General features: G+C 38.6%; 2 protein-coding genes across 4 annotated transcripts in view; both read left to right on the top strand.

Moving 5' to 3' along the window:
* Positions 1-1,409: 1,409 nt before the first annotated feature.
* Positions 1,410-9,981, top strand: LOC659434 (fibroblast growth factor receptor homolog 1). 3 transcript variants are annotated; one of them, XM_008192524.3, is made up of 14 exons: positions 1,410-1,914; positions 5,885-5,955; positions 6,005-6,307; positions 6,357-6,713; positions 6,761-6,891; positions 6,940-7,069; positions 7,115-7,423; positions 7,478-7,665; positions 8,049-8,184; positions 8,235-8,346; positions 8,401-8,753; positions 8,801-9,105; positions 9,161-9,398; positions 9,445-9,981. In XM_008192524.3, the coding sequence occupies exons 2-14, from the start codon at positions 5,892-5,894 to the stop codon at positions 9,774-9,776; spliced, it is 2,958 nt and encodes a 985-aa protein (XP_008190746.1). In that variant the 5' UTR covers positions 1,410-1,914; positions 5,885-5,891; the 3' UTR covers positions 9,777-9,981. The 3 variants fall into 3 exon arrangements, with proteins under 3 accessions (XP_008190746.1, XP_008190748.1, XP_008190747.1); XM_008192526.3 differs by lacking the exon at positions 7,478-7,665 and adding an exon at positions 7,763-7,923 and having other exon boundaries at positions 1,413-1,914; XM_008192525.3 differs by lacking the exon at positions 1,410-1,914 and adding an exon at positions 4,013-4,146.
* Positions 9,982-16,214: 6,233 nt separating this feature from the next.
* LOC655571 (chondroadherin) overlaps positions 16,215-21,250 on the top strand; it is a 79,662-nt gene continuing 74,626 nt past the window's right edge. The window contains exon 1 of the mRNA XM_064359580.1: positions 16,215-16,371. The gene's annotated coding sequence lies outside the window, so the exon portion shown is untranslated. The remainder of the gene's footprint in view (positions 16,372-21,250) is intronic.

The raw sequence follows: 21,250 nt of genomic DNA, 5'->3' as shown, positions 1-21,250 counted from the left end.
TATGAATAATCAATTTCTTTAGTACGTTACTCATATATCAATTTCAACACTGCTCAGTTCAAAAATAATTGTACACACCGCCAATACATGGGCCCCAACGCTTTCATTAGAAAAATAATCTTGCTTTCTCAAAAATTTATCATTTGTTCCGTCTTCTATTTTTGTAGCTTACGGAAGAAAGTACCGATTTACACGACTTAACTTATGCAATAATTTCATAAATTTAAGTGACTTTGAAGTGCTGTTAACTGTTTAACTAGTTTGTGCGAAGGAGGTATTTTATTTAGAGAAATCGACATTTGCGTGGTTGAATTACCACAATTCTAGCGATTCGTAGGTGTAAATAAATTAAAAGAGGGAACACAGACACAATTAACTGTAAAATAAAAACTTGCACCCATGACTGTGTTTAATAAAGACTTGCAAAATATCATAAACGTGTTTTTCTCTCCCCATTTTCTTAAATTTATTATTGTTGGATGTTTGAAAATTGAAATTGAAATCAATACCAGCTGTCAAGATCGTAAAACATGTTTCAGGATCAGTCAGCTATCAAATTCAACAATAACAAACTAAAATTTGATTGGCATCCAGATGACCACTTACGAACTTCGAGACTAAGTAAAAAATTTTACTACAAAGTTACCAAGTTCTGATATTTACAACGATATGTCACACGACTGAAGTCAGAGCGAACGAATTATTTTATTGCGTTTGTTTGCCCGGTTTTGGTCACGAACGTGTTAGACACCAAGAGCTGACTGAAATTTCCCGAACTATGAGTAAAATTTGGAAAAGATATTTGGAAAAAATATTATTATATTAACGATTACATTGCCTTTTTTGGACGAACTACAAAGAATATTGTCACAAGGTTTTAACAAAAATTTACAGAAATTTATAGCTTTATCCGGCTTATCATTTGAATAGGTCTTTGATCCGATAATAAAGTACCCATTACTGGCCGAAATCTTATTGAAGGTATGCAACACAGAGAAAACCAACCATCAAAAAAATATAAAATTGAAAAACGGTCCAGGTTACAACAAAATTCAAGAAGATAAACTGGGAAAACAATTTGCCCTTGCTGTCAGAAAGCCATCACTTGATCTATTATTTTGAATAAAACAAAGCGCGCTTTAACGTCTGCTTTAGAACAAAATCCGAGTACTTTGGGCCCTCCCGTGATTTCAGATTTTGATGTCGAACACTTCAATAATGTATTTGTCACACCCGACAAACCAATTGTTTTATGCGTTTGTTTTGGTGTGTTAGTCCTTTGGTTTAGTCAGTGTTTTGAAACTTAAGCAGACAAAGGAATACTAACTGCAGAATTATCGCTTGAAAGACAATCCAAGTGTTGCTGCAATCGTTGTCCTTGTTTCAAGTTCAGCGCAAAAAGTCGAAAAGAGCAGTTCTAAGTTTAGTTGGTTTTGTTGCGCTTAATGGTTTTCCAACTTTGGGTCGGTTAATAGGATCATGTCGTCATTTCGGTGTGTTTATTGACTTAAGCCGATGTGACTTAAGTCGTTTGGTGTAATTGTTTTGTGTTTTCGCATTGGCGAAGTGTGCCGTAGTTTGTTTATCCGTCCGCTCGTGGTATACAGTAGTGGTAGAAATAGACTTGTAGTTAAGAACAGAACAGAAGTCGCATCTCGCCCACGCCAGACGTCGTCTGCGTCCGTAGTACTCCTCAGAGAGTGCCAGAGTAAAGTCAGAGAGTAAATCGCAGCCTATTGTCCGCGCGTGTCAACCTTTATTTTCATTCATAAACCCGCATGTTTCGAAAATGCGGTCCTTCCGAGGGATTAAACCCGGCCAGTTTTGAGCGGAGCTAGAGGAGTGCGGAGTGATCTTGGACCGAAATAGAAGTGATTTTGTGCACTCTGGACGATTTGCGACCGATTCTGATGGGTGAGTTGGGCTCCAATTGAGTCAATTAAGCCGAATTACCGACAATTGATAAGGCATCGGTCCAGCGACGCCATGCAAATCGGGGATTTTGGACCCGCCAGCGCTTTACTAATCGAATCTTGGAAAAATTTCCGATGGGCCATGTGCGTCCTTACGATTATCATACAACGGCCAATCGTTGCGTAATTGTTACGTTATTGTGGTTTACAAATGGCACTCGTGTGGTCAATACTAAAAGACATATTCACTATAATGTATTCAAAAATCCTCGCACATGAATGATTCATTGTTGCATTTAATAGTTTTAGGTTCCAAGGGACTAACACTTGTTTATCTGTTTATCAGGAGCTGCACTTAGCTTCCATTACTGCTCCTCATCCATCGACGCTTAATCCAATCATAACATCCTAAAAATCGGCTTGTTTACGCTGAAAAAATTAATTTCGATGAACTGGATTTCGGTTTATTTTCGCATCTTTGATCCTAGTCTACTAGCTGCACTTTTGATTAAAATTGACAACCAGCCGCGGAGCAAAAGCTCCAACTATCGAATAGGAATGCTAATGGTTTATTTTTATTTAAGGCTATTGTTCTCGTCATAATCATTCGCAAGGTACACACTGTATACAACTCGAATACTAAATAGGTCCGAGTGAGTTAGTCGCACTGCATCTTAATAAGTTGAGGTTTGAATTGCTTGTTAAATTATATCCGGTGGTTGTGTCCAAGCGGTTCATGGGCCAGGATAAAATACCGCCAAAAGTTCTCGGTGTCGGATTACGCACAACTCGTTTAGTTTCCACTAAATCACTTCATTCCACTACAAATTGCCCAGACATTTAAATAGCCATTACTCAAGCAGCTGTGTCAACACAATAAACACTTTACAACCCCAGCATTAATCCAAAAAACCCACCTCTTAATTCCGCCCTAATCACTGATCAAAATCGGCCAAGACAGAAATTATTATCTATTATCAAGAAACCGGCCGGACGCGCAAGTTCGTTGTATCATTTTTCAAATAATATTAGAACAATTAAAATTGTCACTTAGCACCTTTGGGTTAACTCAATTAGCATTTTTTAGAACGTGTTGTGAAACGAGTAAAATCGTTTTCCGCCCTTTAGCACGTGAAATAAATACGAGAGAAACTGAGAAGTAATTGCAAAAAGCTGTATGTTAAACAATTTTGATTGACTGTTCTGTGCAGTAAAACTGAGATTAAGCCCCGTGTAGCTGCAGTGTGTCTTGAACATAAACGTGGAAAATTAATGATCTAGGATAATTACACACGACGTTGGATTTTGTAGTGTATCTGATGTCATAAATTTTTTCTTTAGATTTTATCTACCGATCGTCGATGTTTATCATCTGTCACAAGCTTTTAGCTTCTAAACAGCCATTTGTATCAGATTTCAACACTTATTCTGTTTTGTTCCCCAAATAATGGGTAGTAAATTAAAAACGGCGTTAGCTTTATTGCTCTCATCCCACCCCGAATGTGAGACAAAGTCTAATAGCTTGTATGCACGTGACAAATATTTTTTTTAATTCGGATATCAGGCTATTTTAAGTGACAGGTATTTTCGTGACTAGCTATATTAATTGGACGAAAAGAAAAATATAATTGAAAAATTCCAACTGTTTAGAAACTTCCGGCTGTTAATGTGAATAATTTTTCCGTGTTTCATATGCGGAATTCGCGTCGAAAATAGCAGCCGGAGTCAATCACCCGAATGAAAAGGTGGATTTTTCGAAAAATTTTGATTTCAGTATGCGGGGGAAGTGTCGTATAATTCATGCACGTTGTGTAATAAATTTTAAATAGATAGGAGAGTGACAAACTTGTGTGAGGGGCATCGGTGATTTATGTATCTCTGATTGTTGAATTGAGGCAAAAATGTAAAAATAGCGGGGAACATAACAAAATAGCATTAAAATTTTTATGGATTTTTGGCTATTTATAGTGTTATGATGGACGTAGTTGAGCAGAAGCGTGATGAACTATAGCTTCCCTTGAGGTTTGGGACGGGTGTCAGGGTACATTATTTAAAATTTCGAGCGTTGTCATGTACGTCAGAGCGCCAAACTGGGCACAATAACATTGTTCTTGGGCGAACAATTGACGGGAAAAATGTCGGGTGTGCGGGAAATCGCGGATCCGTGGTGTTGAAATTAGTGTTTTATTGGCGGATCGATCCGAATTGGAAAAGTGTGTGGTCCGCGTCGTGGGTAAGTCGACTTCGAATTGCGTGGGATTTATTTAAATGGGATGACACTGCATGGTAGGAAGAAGAGAATAAATAGACCTGTGTAGGGCCCGTGTCTGTGCTTTCTACAGGAGCGAGATAACATCTGATATAATAAGGGGCTCTATTAATTTACGACGGGGCCCGCACAGGAACACGTCTTAGCTGGGATGATAAAGGGCCATATGGCTTTTTTGACCATAGTGAAATATTACCGACTTAACAATAACCTAATTATTAAAATTCCACGCTCTAATAGTGATTTATTCTGACAAATGTATCTCAGACGGATTTTAAGAAACCCTCTGGCAGCAGGCCAGCCGCAAAAAATACTGGAAACTTCCTCCCATTTGTTTTACAATTTGCATTGATTTTCACAGAATGTGCAATACTTGCAATTGGGTACTTACAGTTTCTCCGAAACGCGTTTTAAAATATGGATTGTTTGACGTCTGGTTTATGATTGATTTCCAAGGTTGAAAATGACCAGAAATCGTTGCAAGCGCACCAAAATAGAAATAAATTAGACACGGATATCCCGTAATTGATGTAAACCCGCGTTTTAAATAGATCGGAAATTATTCAAATGTCTTAACAATAACAATGAAGTCAACGTAGTAAAAATTCTAGGTCGAGCATATGTCCATTTTGCGCTGTGCGAGTTGGCAACAAGGCAACATCCCTTATTTCCGGTCATCTCGTACCGAAGAGACTTCTGACTTTGTAACTCCATTGAATTGTTGTAAATTGCTTTATGACGCCGTGCTCAGAGAGGCACACTTTTTCTTCGCTTTGCCCAGCTACAAAGAATTCTTTGAGAAAAACTGTTTATTTCATCCAGCATCCATGTATTTAGGTCAGTTCGGTGATTAAATCCCTAGTGTGATCAAGCCGATCTTTTAAAATTCATCAAGAACGTTTCCATTTATTGTTCGGCGCGACCTTCGTGCATACGTGACGCCATTCCGATTGTCCCTTTTTAGATTAGATTGAATAATTTAAGAAATAACAGCCAACAAAGACATTTATGTGTAAGCTGTCTAAACGAATGAAACTCGGGAGTTTCTGGAAGCTCTAAGCTTTGATCTCCGGGTCAAGATCTGACTTTGAAGCAATAATCTTATTAATAATCCCTCATAAACCCGATTGGGCTCTAAATATTAAAACACGTCGAAGCCAGCGAGGTGAAGAAGTTGGTAGACTTGTAACGGAAATACGCTCCTAGCCCGTTCCGTCTACTGTTCTGCACATGTGGTAAACACGTGTGCCTGTTTTTAGTCAGCAATAACCATTCCTTGTCCCTCCAATGCTGCACTACCTGCGGTCCAGGTCTCGCCAACTCGAGAATTTGTCAAATCATCTCCAAAATATTTATACAGATGCAAGACAATTTGTCTTAATTACATAATCAGCGGATGGAATTATTAATCTCGCGACACCTGAAAAAACACCCTCGACTTTGTCACAACTTTTAATTACGTTAATTCAAGCCGAATTTACCTCAAACTTCAAGATTCGAGCTAAATTTAAAAAATCAGCGCTTGGCAGATGCGACGTGGTTAAAATTAATCCTCTAAATTATTATACGGATCGCGGACTAGTGACATTTTTTCATAAACCTATTTAGTGAAAGCTTAACGACATTAATAAGATTTATTTCACTCAAGCTGAGACACGAAAAGCTTTTCCGTTCCTCAAAATAAACGCAACTCTTCTTTCAGAGACATCATGATCCTCAATATTTGGTACCTCTTCGCCTTTGCGACTTGCACCAAGGCACTGATATCAAACCGTAAGGAGCTCACTAGAGGCTTGTAACACAAGTAATTGTCCCATTCCAGCACACACATCTTCAAATCAAACCGAAGACAATGCGCCATATTTTACAAAACGCAACTTACCTGTTCTAGTATCAGGAAGGCAAGGCCAATCTAGTATACTTAAATGTGGGGCTAAAGGTACCCCAAAACCCCAGATTTCATGGTACAAAGGCACCAACCTCATCACCCAAAGCAATAAAAAGTATCACCTCATTCACCAAAACCTTAAAATCCTAAACCTCCAATCTGAAGACAACGGTTTGTACAAATGTCTTGTTTGTAACGAAGTCAGCTGCATCCATCACAATTACAACCTCGTTGTTGGTAAGTTCATCAAAATGAAGCCTCACGGGACGTAACCTCGACCTTCTAGAACCATTTTATGCAAAAAGTTTTGCTAACAATGATCTCGAAGAAAAAACCACTTCCGATTCCTTTCGGACCCAAAAAGTGAAGCTACACTTTCGTAGACCGAATAAAATGCCGAAAACATTATCAGTACGGATCAATAGACGAGTAATTTTAAATTGTAGAACGTTTGGAACTCCTAGTCCTACTATATCCTGGTACAAAAATGGCGAAGCATTGGCGAAAAGTCGGAGAAAAATTGTTCAAAGTCGGTGGTCAATGCTCGTAAAAAACTTCAATCGAGGAGATTCAGGAAATTATACTTGTGTGGCTTGCAATTCTATGGATTGTATCAATCACACGTTTACTTTATCGACGAAGGGTTTGTTGGTTTGTTAAACCAGAATTAAGTTTAATATTTTTTTCCAGAACTTTGTGGTTCCAATGCTATTTATTCAAAAAAATCCGCTGTAGTTTCGGGTTCTAATGTAACTCTAGCCTGCAGAGCGGGGGCGGCTTGGGTAAGGACGTACCCAAATGGCACAAATCAGGTCATCAAAGTAGGTTTCCGATCAGCACTTGCCAAAAATAAATTTTTATTTTGCTAGAATAATACCAGGTGCCTCAATATTGACAATATATCTCAGGAAGACGAAGGGTGGTACAGGTGTCAAAGAGTTAGCTGGTATTTAACGGTTATAGATAGTGAAGAGGAGGAGAACACTGTGCCTGCATCCTGTAAGTACTTTATTGGAGGAAATATTTTTGTGACGTAAATTCTAGCTCTTCGGAAAAAACGTGAAACGGAGAAGAAAGCCCCCTATTGGGTGAACCCGAAAAAAATGTCCAAAATGCAGGTGAAACCAGCTGGTAACATGGTGAACCTCAAATGCAAAGCTGGGGGTAACCCAACTCCCAACATCACTTGGTACAAAGACGACAAGCCTCCAAACCGCCAGTTGGGCGATATTCGGTACCAACACTGGAGCTTGACTTTGGAGGACCTCGTCACTGGTGACACCGGTGACTACACTTGTGTAGTGTGCAACGAACTGGGTTGTATTAATTTTACGTACAGAGTTGACGTTATCGGTAAGTCTTAGTTTCCTGCCGTTTTGCGAAAGTTGAGTAAAATGATTTAAATAGAACGTTTCCCGTCAAAACCATATATTAAAGATGGTTATCCGCAAAACCTCACAGTTTTGGTAAACACCAACGCGACATTTGAGTGTCCTCAAATGATCGCGGATCTAGAACCGTTTATACAATGGGTGCGATACAACGAATCGGAAAATTACGAAAATTTCACTAATTATAACAAAAGCGTTTTAAAGGTACATAAAACGGTTGTGGGCGGTGGTGGTGGAACCAATGCTTTCTGCTTCTCAAACTCCTGGTTTTCGCGGTTTTTATCAATCATTTCTTTTCTAGAACGCTATCACAACAAACCTGTTCTTACACATCCATTAGAAAACACGACTGCGGTTGTGGGCACAAGTATAAATCTCACATGTACCTTCCTTGCTGATCTAAACCCTTTTATTCAGTGGACTAGGGAATACCCAAATAAGAGTGCGGTTGTGGTGCTACAGGTATTTTTCTTTCTCTTAACCAAATTTCGATTTTTCAATCCCATTAACACTCTAACCCGCACTTTTCACTGAGCAATAACTCCCTCGTTGTTTTTCTAATTGCAACATTTTTTTCCCAATAATAGAAAAGTGGCGACACTGACAGCCCTGAAGTGTACGAAATAAAAAATGTAACTTATCAAGACGAGGGCTGGTACGTATGCATTGCAGCTAATAGCTTAGGCCAAACGGCCTCAAAAGGATATCTAAAAGTTGTAGATAGTAAGTTACGCATTTTCCAACAATTTCTTTTCTAAAAACACAATTTCAAGGCTTAGAAGTTGAACCAAAAAATAATTACATTGTCTACACTGCTCTGATCATTTTCTTTACAATAATTGCCTTTGGAACCCTGGTCCTACTATTCTTTAGAAAGTTGAAGATGTACGTTGAGTAATTATAATTACACAAACATTGTTTTCATGTTTTTCATTGTAGTGAAAAGCAGAAAAAAATGATTGATATCGAAACAGTTCGTGCAGCTGTTGTAACTCAATGGACTAAGAAAGTTATTATTGAAAAAATACAAAACACCAACGAGGATGTCTCCGAACCTTTGTTAATGCCGGTCGTTAAAATAGAAAAACAAAAAAGTCAAAACAACAATTCCGGAGACGGAATGATCTCTGAGTATGAGCTACCAATGGACTCCGACTGGGAAATTCCAAGATCAATGCTTTGTCTCGGGAAAAGTTTAGGCGAGGGAGCTTTTGGTAAAGTAGTCAAAGCTGAAGCTGTAGGTTTGCTCAAACCTGGGGCATCAAGTATAGTCGCGGTAAAAATGTTGAAAGGTAAATAAAACGCTCTTGTCAACAAAATCATTCATTTTTATTGGTAGAGGGTCACACTGACAACGAAATGATGGACTTGGTGTCGGAAATGGAAATGATGAAAATGATAGGCAAACACAACAATATTATTAATTTGCTGGGCTGTTGTACCCAGGGTGGGCCCTTATACGTTGTGGTAGAATACGCTCCTTATGGCAACTTGAGGGATTTTCTTCGCCAACACAGACCATCATCTGGTTACGAACCAGCGATCGGACTTGAAGAAAAAGAGAAGAAAACCTTGACTCAGAAAGATTTGGTGTCTTTTGCCTATCAGGTGGCACGAGGAATGGAATATTTGGCATCGCGACGAGTAACAACTTTTCAAATTTATTTTAATAAAACGCAATAATTGTATTTAATTCCAGTGTATTCATCGAGATTTAGCTGCGCGGAACGTTTTAGTGAGCGATGACTATTTTTTGAAAATTGCTGACTTTGGCCTGGCCCGGGACATCCACTGTAACGATTATTACAGAAAAACAACCGATGGTCGACTTCCGGTTAAATGGATGGCGCCCGAGGCCCTTTTCCACAGGGTGTACACCACCCAGTCAGACGTTTGGTCGTACGGCATCCTGCTGTGGGAGATAATGACACTTGGAGGTTTGTAAAATTTAGCAAAAAATTCGTAATTGTGAGCAAATGACAGGTACTCCATATCCGTCTGTCCCGAGTGTCGAAAAACTCTTCCAGCTGTTACGTAATGGGCACCGTATGGAAAAGCCGCCCTGTTGTTCGTTGGAAATTTACATGTTGATGCGCGAATGTTGGAGCTACAAACCGAACGAAAGGCCCACTTTTTCGCAACTGGTGGAGGACCTTGACAGAATTTTGACAATCACAGCGAATGAAGAGTACCTAGATTTGGGGCTCCCCCAATTGGACACTCCTCCATCGAGCCAGGAATCGAGCGGCGACGAGGAGGATTTCCCTTTCGATAGTCTAACTAGTCAGTGTCTCAATAACGTGCAGCTTTCGTGATTGACTGATTCCAAATTCGGACTCGTTTTTTACTAAATGTGTTACTATTTTGTAATCTAATCGGAGGTAAATGTTACACATGTGTATTTCATGGTTTTCAGTTCACGTTTTATTAATACCACCAAAGAAAATGCAATTTTAGTGTTAAGTGGTTACGTTAAGGTTAAGACTGTAAATTTATGTATTAATAAAATTTCGTAACTCACGTGTATTTTCTGTCGCCAATGACGGGATGCTGATTTAATTGGGGTTATTTCTTGAGCCGGTTCTAAACGGTTGGGATAAATTCTGTAGGAATATATCAGTTGGGAGAGCTTCCTTTCGAGTAAACGTCATCAAGGAACCTTAATTAGAGAGAAATTCCAACCAATAATTGCTACGAATTGGTAAATTAATTACCGTAAATTGCAGTAATTTGTCAACGCAGTGAAAGGTGTAAGATAATTAAATGTTTAGGTAGTTGTTGAAATGAAGCTTGTGCGTGGTTTTATTTATCTCGGCTGAAATAATAAAAATAAAATTTATGGTAACCCAAGCGTTGTAATAAAATTTCAATCTATTCTAGCGTAAAAAATTTGGTGTAAAGATATGGTATATTTAGCCCACTTGGCGCTATTCATCACTGAAAATTATAGCCGAGACATAAAGTGGATTGCGGTTCGTGAAATATTTTCGTAATTACGGCATTTGATAGTTTTTCGAGTTATGTGTAATCAACAAAGTGACGGCAGCCTTAAAACTCTAATTAAACAGTTTTATTTGGAGATGAATTGTGGATTGTTTGGCTGAACTGCAATGCAAGCAATTTGCTCAAATACCGCGGATTCCATCTAATCCAGCATCCATCAAACTTTTGAAAAATACACGTCAAAATTGGTTTTCTTATTAAAGTGAAGCAACAAAAAAGAGTTATGGGTGGATTTTGCATACTTTGTTGAATCGTTGACAGTCGTATCGTAAAACTACTTTAGATTCAGGAGGCACAAATATGCGCTCTGCTTTACGATTATAAATTGGAGCTCGCATTCACCAATTTGCATCTAAGGTTGTAAAACAATAATTCATGGCTCGCTAAAAGTAACAATTCAAAGATGCTTCCATTTTAACTTTGTGAATTTTCGTTCGCTAATCAAGGGAGAACCCGTTCAGATCCCCTCGCATTGATAGTGTCGCTACATACAATTACTCACGCAACGGGCGGACGTCATTTCACTTAATTACATAATTAGAAAAACCGATTCGGAATCGAAGCCGTTTTGTTGTGGGGTATGTCCATGCTTAATTAAGACGGTTCTCCACCTTCATCTCTGATTAATGAGTCCGCGGAGACCGCCGGAATTACCCACAGCAACATAAAAATTTCATAATTTCGCCCGAAATAAAACGATTGTGTACGCCCGGCGCATCCACCATTTTAATTCCGATTACTTCCAAAGTGAAAGTTATTGTTATTTATCTACGACATATTCCTAATATCGAGACAGAACACGACCGAGCTTAGGGAACGGCTCTTTTTTCACTGAAGAAGAGACGTGTGGAAATGTCACGTAGTAATGCGAGACGTGTCCTGCGTATGTCTGAAATTCCTTCGAATCCTGAAATAAAGCAGCTTGATCATGTAATTACGACTTTATTTCCCCCATTCGATAATTTTCTTTCGGCTGTAAAAGAGTGCCACTATTTTACGACACCTTTATTGTCACTGATTCACACCAAATAAAATTTTGCACTTGACTACTCTGACAGCTCTCACTTATTACCTCGGCTCTTTCCGAATTTCGATGCTCCAAATTAGGTTAGTAAACAACCCACTCCCGCTTGCCGCGAAATACAACAATTAAACACTTCCGACTGTTGCCTTATCGACTATTAATTCATTTCAAACTGCGAATTGTTCTAGCATTAGAACGCCGTAAAAAATAAATATGGTATTTGTTTTCTTATTTTTTTAATGTATGATGTAATTGGGTTCGTGATTCACTAAAACGTGATTTATATTTTGTTGCGGCTCCCCAGCGAAAGTCACTTTGCTAATTACGTGTTGATATTCTGACTATTCCAAAAATAATTGCAAATTTAATCATAAAGTCTGCTGGTTAATGAAGGCGTCTTTTGGCGACTATGTTAATGCGAAAAAGTTCCGAGTTGTGTTAAATATCGAATATTAATTAATAAATTTGGCAAATGTATGCGTCCTGAGAGATTTACAATTGGCTAATTCGCATTTCTATTAGTTTTGTATGTAAATGTAGACGGCGAGTTTCTTGATTTTGGGGTACAATTTACGTAGCTTGAATTAACAATCAGGGTGCTAATGAAAATTACTGCGCATTGACGATGAACTTTATCGAGTGAACAGCAAGTCTCAAAAAAGCAATATTCTATTCCATTTAACCCTCTCCTCTTATTTAGGGTAATTAAGACAGAGAAAAGGGTGACCGGTCAATTTGATCGGTTATGTTTGGAATAATTAGGGGTGGGAAATGTCACGCTGTCACAAATCACCCCTATCTATCGGCCGTAAATAATATGTCGGTGTTAGCGAGACAAGTAAATTATGATCGCCTAAGGTGACTCCCGAATTTTTTCCATCCTGGTTGGAGGAAAGTTTCGTTTCACGGCAAGCTGTAATTTCTCACGTATATCGTTTGCTTCGAAGACAAGTGCGATACTCGGGCTAAATATATGAGATACACGTACACAACCCTCGATGAATTATGGCTTTATAAAATTTAGCACTTAATAATATATTTGGCTTTCAGCGCGGGCTCAATTAAACCGCTCAATGGTAAACGGGATTTTTTCCTAAATCCACCGTTTCCTTCCCGGCGCCGGTAATTAAAAAACAACTGCTATTGTAATTTTGCAATGTTTACCTAGAGCTCGTTCGCACAAATTGTTGACAATTCTTTATTTTATTTAAGGACAAAAATACGACAAATAATTGAAATGTAACTACAAACAGGAGTTTTCACGACATTTGTAACAAACTTTAATTTTCTCTCCCTTTACTATTCAACTACGAATTAACTCCTGTGGGATTGGGAATGATAATTACTTTTTCACCATCCCTTTGCATCGCTATTCTCCAATTTAACTAAGCCATAAATTTTACTTTTAACCATTATTAAATCATTTCCTAAAACAAAACCCGGAAATACCTACAAAACATTTTTTTAAGTTGCTCATCTAATCCAGGTTTGACGGTCTGTAGACATAGTTGGTTGCAGACCAACAATTTGAATAAGACGATCGGATTGAATCCTACACAAAGGCTTGCCAGTGGCGTACGAAGCTCGTACAATACTTCTTTCACGTAGTTAGATTTTTATTATTTTTGGAAACAATGTAGCGTATAAACTCGAACTTGGCTGTGGCTTTAGTCATCGTTCGGTACTAAATCTTTGGCCTTCGGTGGTCGGAAAGGGTGAATAATAGTGTTAATACGTCGCCTCGAGTTTTTCGTGGGCAATTTGAGTAAATTGTCGTTGAAAAATAAAACAATTTTATTTATGCCGGGCGTGGTAATAGACATTAAATTTATGAGGGTTGTAAGTTTCCGTGTACTTTATCTTATGTTTTATGGGGTAGTTGTATGTTGCATAAAATCAGTAAGTCGTTAAAGGCGGTGCTGTGGGGGCAATAATTAGACCGGACTAGGAAATCTGGTGAACAGCGACACGCCCGTTGCAGATTCCAGAGACCTACATGTGTAGTCGTGTGTAGGGGCTTCATTGTGTATGCTTGACAAGGACCTCCGTCATTATATTAGACAAACGGCCGAGGACCTGAGCGCCAATAAGCGCTGACCGTTCTTTCCGTCTAATTTCGCTTTTCTGGTCAGGTATTTGGCGGATCTCGCGGGCCAATGCGCTTGATAAACACCGACTCGAGAAGAAGTCGATGCACTCGTTTGCATGTTAAACGGAAGGCCGTCTGAGGCGGATACCTGGGGCGCTAGGCACGTTCGACACTTCGAAGGACTCAGGGCCGGACTTTTCGTTTTAGCCGTCAAGAACGAGTCATCGTTTCCGCACCACTCGTTAATGTCAGGAAAAATAAATTCGAGAGATTCACATGAAAGCGCACATAAAAACTACCCTTTTATTATGCATTCATTTTAAAGCTTGCTGCCATCCAGAATTTACTGTCATAAATAAAATATTACTGGAAGAATAAGTAATTATTTGTGAAGCGTCTTTAAAAATAAACTTCGGATGCAAGAAATATTACCAACAGTTAATAAAAGAGAACACAATCGTAAATATACAACTTTATGAACATATATGCGATTGTACATCACTACCACGCATAACTGGGAAAATAGAAGACACTCGAAAGGATATAAAGAAGAAGAAATCGCCTGGTCGTCGCCATATTTCTATAAAATTTATTGCACGTGGAACTACAATGTTACACATGTCTAAATTATTCCGTCATTGAACACAAAAATACACCAAGATATGGAACATAAAGGCACTTGAATCGAATCGGTGTGAACAAAACTGACTAGAAAATCTATACAATACCTTTTATACGGCGTTTACTATTCACATAAATTTTACACCGAAAATGTATTGTCAAAATTTAAAACAATAAATCGCCTTGCCATCACTTCGACTTCGAACCACCCACCGAAAGAAAATGCTTTTTTCAAACGTTTGAAACCTGACAAATAACCGTTTTTAAGAGTTAATTAGGGGATTATAAATCCTATTTACAACGTTTTTAACTAGGGCGTGATCTAATTGGAGCACGAACTTCAACCAACTATTTTCAACTTTTTATAGTCTACAAATGTCGGATTTAATTAAAAATGAACGCTTAATAGCCGTAATAAGTATGAATTTATTAAAGATGCTAAAGTTGAATATTTCTGAATTATGACCGACTCTTGTCTCACACACTTTTTTCTGTAATCCAGTCATGCCACTGGTTAAAAAGCTGTGAGACTAAGAGCTCAGACAAAAGCACGCCTAAACCCTTTCGGTAATTTCGGCGAAAAATACCGCAAAATCTAGATGTTTTGAACGTTGCGCAAGAAAACTGCTCGAGGAGTCGACTGGCGCCGAGAACACCACAAAATTGGTGATGGTTTTGCTATTAACGGCAAACAGATCGGATTTTTAGGAAGTTAAAAATCTTATTTATGTTTCAAAAATGGTTGTACAAAAACAGAGATATGTATTAAATTAATAAATTTTATTACAAAATGAAACAAACGAACAACACGAACTACATTTTGTCAAAAACTTAAACTTATCTGTCATTAAAATGTCTAAATAAGAACTCATAAATTTTAAATGTTCAAGATAACAGCTAAAAAGGTATAAAAATTTGTGTTGAATTTTTGAATTTTGTGGAAAAATCTTGCAAAACAATTGAGTTTTTGCAGAAAAACTTGCGAAATATTTGAGTTTCAATACGAACTCATAGCAAGAATCCACGATTTTAACCCGAATAATCGAATAACACGAATTTATCCATGATTTTCGAACCCAAATGTAATAGAAAACAAGAATTTTTTGTTGAGTTTAGATGCTTCAATCGTCCTACAATTTTTTTGTGCACCAGATAAACAAGTAGGTGATTTTAATTTTTTTATTTGTCAATAACTTATTTTTGGGACAAATGAGACAACAGTGAATTGGTTTAAGAACCGGTCTTTCTCACCGAAGGGAATTTCGCCTTAGATGCAAATAAAATAGTCGCTTCACCTTAGTTTTTGAAATAATTTTTGGCCAATTTTGGATTTTTTGAGTCAGAAACTCACTTAATGCAAAAAACTTTGCGGTAAAAAAGTATCAAATTTTTTGCCATTCATAGACATTACCATATTTCTAACGCCTTTGCCAAAGATTGTGCGATTATTCGTTTTGGGCCAACAAAAACAAAAGAAGAAAAAGTCAAAATTTTTCTTAAGAAGTGAAATATTTGACTTAAAACCTCTAATACATCACTGAATTTACTGTAAAGAAAAATATACTCTTCCGATATTTAATGGAAGAAAGAGAGAAGGGTCCCTTTTTGGAGCAGTTGGTGTTAAATAGTGCCGCCTGTGATCCCCGGAAGCCGGTGAGTGATGTCGTCCGGGCCGGTCCGTGCCTGTCCGTCGCTTAATTCTCCCGTCTCGTCGTCATTGTCATGACGGTCACAAAGTCTTCTCACATCCGGTCATATCTCCAACTGCTCTCTCTACCTGGCTATTAGCTCCGTCTTCTCTAAAAGCGTCATAAACGCGATAAGAAATTCTTGTATTTGAATGCGCGTTATCTTTTCTCTGGGTGGTATCGGGGCTTTCGGGTAATTTGGAGGGGTGGTCGTCGGGCAGTCCAGGTTAATGAGACCTTAACGAGACGCACATGAGTTTGTCGCCTTTTTTTGGGGGTCCAAATAGGCGCCGGGCGGCGCTAGAGCAGTGCGCGGGACGCCGACCACCGCCGACCGCCACCGACGCTCAGGGGTCGCCCAAACGCTCCGACTCTAGCGGCTTTTAGTCGCTGATAGCGCGTTGTTCAGACAGTTCGTAAGCTCGCCGCGTGACTGCGAACACCTGACGATAACAACACACTTTCCGCATCGGCTGCGCTGACCGGTAAGTGCCGATTTACGTCCGGGGGGACATTTGCGCCTGGTGCAAATATCCCTCCAAGGTGACGAGCTTAAAATACGCACGTTGCGCATTGTGGCGGCTAAAAATAAGCAACAAACATACATTTGTCGACTCGTGTAACCAAACTATTCCCGGCATTAAAAAATCAAACGTATTAATCACTTCAAATTGAAATGTGGGCTTCTTTATTAACACTTGTTCCTCTCAGTATTTGGAAGTTTTTTCGTGTTTAGTTTCAAACTTACAAATATCTCTTTGTGCCGTTCACCATGTGCAGAGAATAGAACGGAATGTTGAGGGGTATCGAAGTTGTTTTTAGAAAAATAAGGCTTGATGGGTTTAGCGACTAGCTCAGTTGGCCCCACGAGGGTTAAAACAGTAATTGAGCAGATTGCTGCGAGGATTGCACTTGATTAAAACAAGAGGACCACCCAAACCATTTTCCGCTGTATTTACACCTAATCCCATCGAAACTTTATATAGGTGATCGCACATTAAAAAATCCCCCCTCGAAATTATTTCATTTTGTCGCGTCCCTTGATTAACCCTTTGCTTTTTAAAATGCAAGTAACAGATGTTGGTAAGTGCGAAATTGTATCGCTGGAAATCCAGCATTACAGACTTGCCAGCCTGCTGAATGTCAGATAGAACCGCGAGGGGCCCAAACTCATTAATATTACTTTATCGGCTCGTGCACATAGTCCTGACGTTCGAACGGCCGAATCTGTAACAAGCACCACTAGACCACTGAATATTGACAGTCTTTATTGCCTCCCACATGAGATCAATTCGCTTTGAAAGGACTTTTTAACGCCCAACGACCGGATTACAAAACGAATATTAAGAATAACAGCACAAAAAACAACAGCACGAAATTTGACCAGCCTGCCAGTTATTCAAATTTTAATTGCAAAACCAATTACGGAAACAAATTATTTTATTCATGTACATAAAATATTTAGCTTTTCCCAAATCAATACCACTGTTTATCTTCGAACCTCGAAATAAAACTCTAATATTATTTACTGTCCTGTAAGCTGTAAATTAATTTCAGTTTGTGTTGTAATTGTTTGATAGAGTATAGTAAACATTGGTGGGTAATTTCGATTGGGTTAGAGTGAATATTTGCAGTGATACATTGGCGTTTGAGTTTTAATCTAAGGGTGAAAGCGTCCACCGACGGCGAAATAGAGAAAAGAATACAAGAATCGACGAAATTATTCGATTCTGAAATCGTACGTTTCGTTGAATGCTCTGTTTCACAAATATTACCTGCTTCTGACATTTGTAAATCGGTTTGAGTGTTTCTTGCCTCGCATATTTTTGTTGGAATTTTGAATGAAGTGAAGAATTAATCGGGGTGAAATATCGAGGAAGTGACGTTAGCATGATGTGTGTTAAGGAGTTGGAAACAATGTTGAATAGGAAATTAATTTAAAGGTCGTGAAAGTGTTGCAATACAATGGGGTAATTAGCATAGTATTTCCTCGCAGGAATTGTCATGAAAAATGCTGCCATCGATTGGGGAAAAGCGCCGAACTAACCCACATTTTTACAACTTTGCAGAAATCAGTTCAAACTATCATTTTGCGAATTAATTTTTCAATAAGCAACACTAAACTATCCAAATATTCAAGTGATCGCACTACCGTATTAATTATTCAAACTCATTACAGTGGAAGCAGATCATGTTTCGCTCATTATTTTATTTTATTACCACATTGTTTGGAAATGTAGAAGAAATAACAGATATTTACAATTTTCGATAAATCACGATTATGAGGATGTAGTGTCGTGTTTTGAAAAATTTGTGGGAGGGGTGGAAGAAAGTGTAAAGCATTATCACCACTAGCATAGTCATGGCTGGTATAAAAAATCTTTTGATGCTGTGTTTCGCCTTTGCTCCATGAAGGCTTCTTACTTTAATCCCAATTGCCTTTGATAGAATTTATAATAACGGGATGAAAGGGTGTGTTGTTGACATGCAGCTCCGTTTCTTAGAGAATGTTTAATGTGCGAAAATTTTTGGTGTAGTTTTGCGAGTTTATTGTACATGCACGAAATTGTAGATGGCCGTGCATCGAGGGGTAAGTGTTATGGAAATGAGTTTGATTAAAATTCTTGATTTTTGCAAAGGGAAAAAAGTTAATTTTGGCGTTTAATTAAAGAGGGCAAGCGAAGAACGCTAACTATTTATACAAAGCGTTCGGTGAGGACAATTAGAGTGTTTTAATTACTGCGAACTATTCGATCTGGAAGCGATCGGAGTGAAAGAGGACGTCCTGCAGGATAATGCCGAACGGCAGGTAATTAATGCACACGTGCGGCATGTCCTGTTGGCATGGACCGGTGTCGGAAATGCGGCTTACAAATTGATTAACTGTACCACTTCTGGAAGCGTTTCTCTTCTCCTCAACCGCAATACTCTCGGGATGTCAATATGAATGACGATGCACGCAGGCGCTGACTTACGAAATCATCTCGAACTCGAACTAGACTAGTTCTCTAGCTCAGGTGTGGGGCGCGTGGGGCTATAAAACCGCTCTGGCCGCAGGTGGCCGCTGCTGGGACCCGGCTCATTTAATCCCCCACGACGTCTACCCCATTTGGACACTGGCGGCGCCTCTTTAATTCGATAAATGAGCCGACAGCAAAAACGCCGCCAACCCATCCAAAAGCCCACGGGACCGCAAGTCTTTATTCTTACCCCAATACGCATCCGACGCTCTTCATTAACTATACAACCGATAAACCGACTAACCAATCAATAATAACCCATTCCCCAGTCACGCTGAAACTTTAACCCATGCAAAAAATTTAAGTTTAGTTTATCAACTCGGACGGAACGGACACACTTACTTCCACTAACTTTTAAATTGCAATTCAAACTCCACAACTTTCAGTTACATTCTCAATGTTTTGATAATGCCACTCCACGCATTCATTACACAACCAACGAGAACAAACTCAGACAGTGAGCTTAAACGAACCACAATTATAATCTACTAACTAGAGACAATTTCCGCTAACTACCTGAATCACATTTTTGTTGCAAATAGAGACAACTATCAAACTATATCTTAGAAACAAACACGTTTCGCATTGTTTATCAGAAACATTAGCAACAGAGCGGATCAAGAATTGAACAATAATTTATTTAAAAACTAGCACATGACCAGATTTGTTTTTTTTAATACCATCAGAACAAAAGTATTTTTTGTAAGGTTTTGATAGAGTGTGATCCACCTTACGGGGAGAGCCATCATTTTGCGGTTAAATTTTTCTCCATTAAAACCCGGTCTTTAGATACCCAGAATCCGCTATTGATTTTCATGGCAAAGCTTCGGAATCCTCATTTCTGTCTGATATATGTAGTGATAGAGAGAATTATCCGCTTTAAAGTAGTGCTAGTGATTTCCGTGATCGGGATAATATAGTGGCATAATGTCAGAATTTTGAAAATCGTGCAGAAATAGGCCATTATTTATATGTCGGTGCGAGCATGATGAATGATATGACAGCGAATAAGTGTAGTCAAAACGATGAAAACTACAAGTACGAAAATTGTTGGGCATAGCAATAATTTATTGCATTTTCCGGTAAACAGATAACCTACATTCCCATGCTATTTCAGAATCTGAACAAACTCAATACGGTTTTATGAGTTCCATCAAACAAAGTCCCTTTATAATAATTTTTTATCGCGCGTGGTTATGACGCGAGCTTTGTAAAAAAATTGTATCCCAATAGACTAAACACATAACTGGCAATTTTGGCAGTGTAATTATGCAGCGCGGACTATTTGTACTATTTGTATAGTTAGACACGAACTAGTTAATTAGGAGTGAACATATTGATCGATATTTCTAAAATTAGAACTAAGATGAGGTTAAATCGGACATTCAGAGTGTGTAAAATTGATATTCAGGGTAAAAATAATGAGCTTTGTGGCTTGGGATTCGACTCAGCTAAAAGTTTGTTTTTCATTAGGTAAATAATTTTATTTGTGTGAGTGTTGGAACCCGGGTCGATAATCTTCGAAAAATGTGTTGCTATCGCGACATCTTGTCGCAGCTGTTGATAGAACGTCCCTGTTACCCGTAATTAAAGTAACTCAATACCGATTAACCGCCAGAGTTAATTAGTTCGTTATGCGAATATGAGATGCAAGATGGAACAATTAGCTGAACGGGAAGCGCAAGGAATGTCCAAACCTTACACCAAATGCCCCCGGTGTTATCGTCAAATTGTTTAATAATTATGGAACCGATGCAGCTAATAGCCCGTAACCATTCCCCCTTTTCGCAATGCGTTTCGTGTCCCAGGCTTTTAAAAGGGGATTCTTGTTATGTGTCATATGATAATAGCCCTTGGCTAATATTCCACCTTTTTAACTCCGGCGAGTCTCCAAGGAACGATATCGATTCTGAATCAATCTTCTCTACTACAATCGCATGCCGAAATATTCAGCTGTCATTGCTGCATCTGCGGATTTTCGCGCTATACCAAACATGAAACAATACCAAAGCTCCTTATTAATATTCACGTACGCCCGGATAGGGAACACCGGTTTTGGATACGCTCCTATTTCGTTCTCTTGTTATTTCAAATTACTCTCGATGCTGGATTCAAGAGCAAACAGACGCGGTTCATAAACCTATATCGGTTTGCGACAAATTAACTCCACTCAACTCGTGGAAATACCTACGCCGTCACAAATCATCCCCTAATTAATAAAAATTTCAGAAATTTATTTTAATCCCATTATCACAAATTTATCTCATCATTCCATGTATGTTTTAATGCAATTGATAAACCGTAATTATTTATGGTGTTTAAATAGGACGAAAATAATTATAAC

Source organism: Tribolium castaneum, chromosome 10 (assembly GCF_031307605.1).
Source record: "Tribolium castaneum strain GA2 chromosome 10, icTriCast1.1, whole genome shotgun sequence".
Classification (NCBI taxonomy): domain Eukaryota; kingdom Metazoa; phylum Arthropoda; class Insecta; order Coleoptera; family Tenebrionidae; genus Tribolium; species Tribolium castaneum.
This window is presented reverse-complemented; position numbering and strand designations above follow the sequence as displayed.

What these genes read in the sequence shown, in the direction of transcription:
- LOC659434 (XM_008192524.3), top strand. Translation starts at nt 5,892, where the DNA reads ATGATCCTCAATATTTGGTACCTCTTCGCCTTTGCGACTTGCACCAAG. An exon ending in GCACAAATCAGGTCATCAAA is followed by an intron (nt 6,892 to 6,939) that starts GTAGGTTTCCGA and finishes TTATTTTGCTAG; the next exon opens with AATAATACCAGGTGCCTCAA. An exon ending in GTACAGAGTTGACGTTATCG is followed by an intron (nt 7,424 to 7,477) that starts GTAAGTCTTAGT and finishes TGATTTAAATAG; the next exon opens with AACGTTTCCCGTCAAAACCA.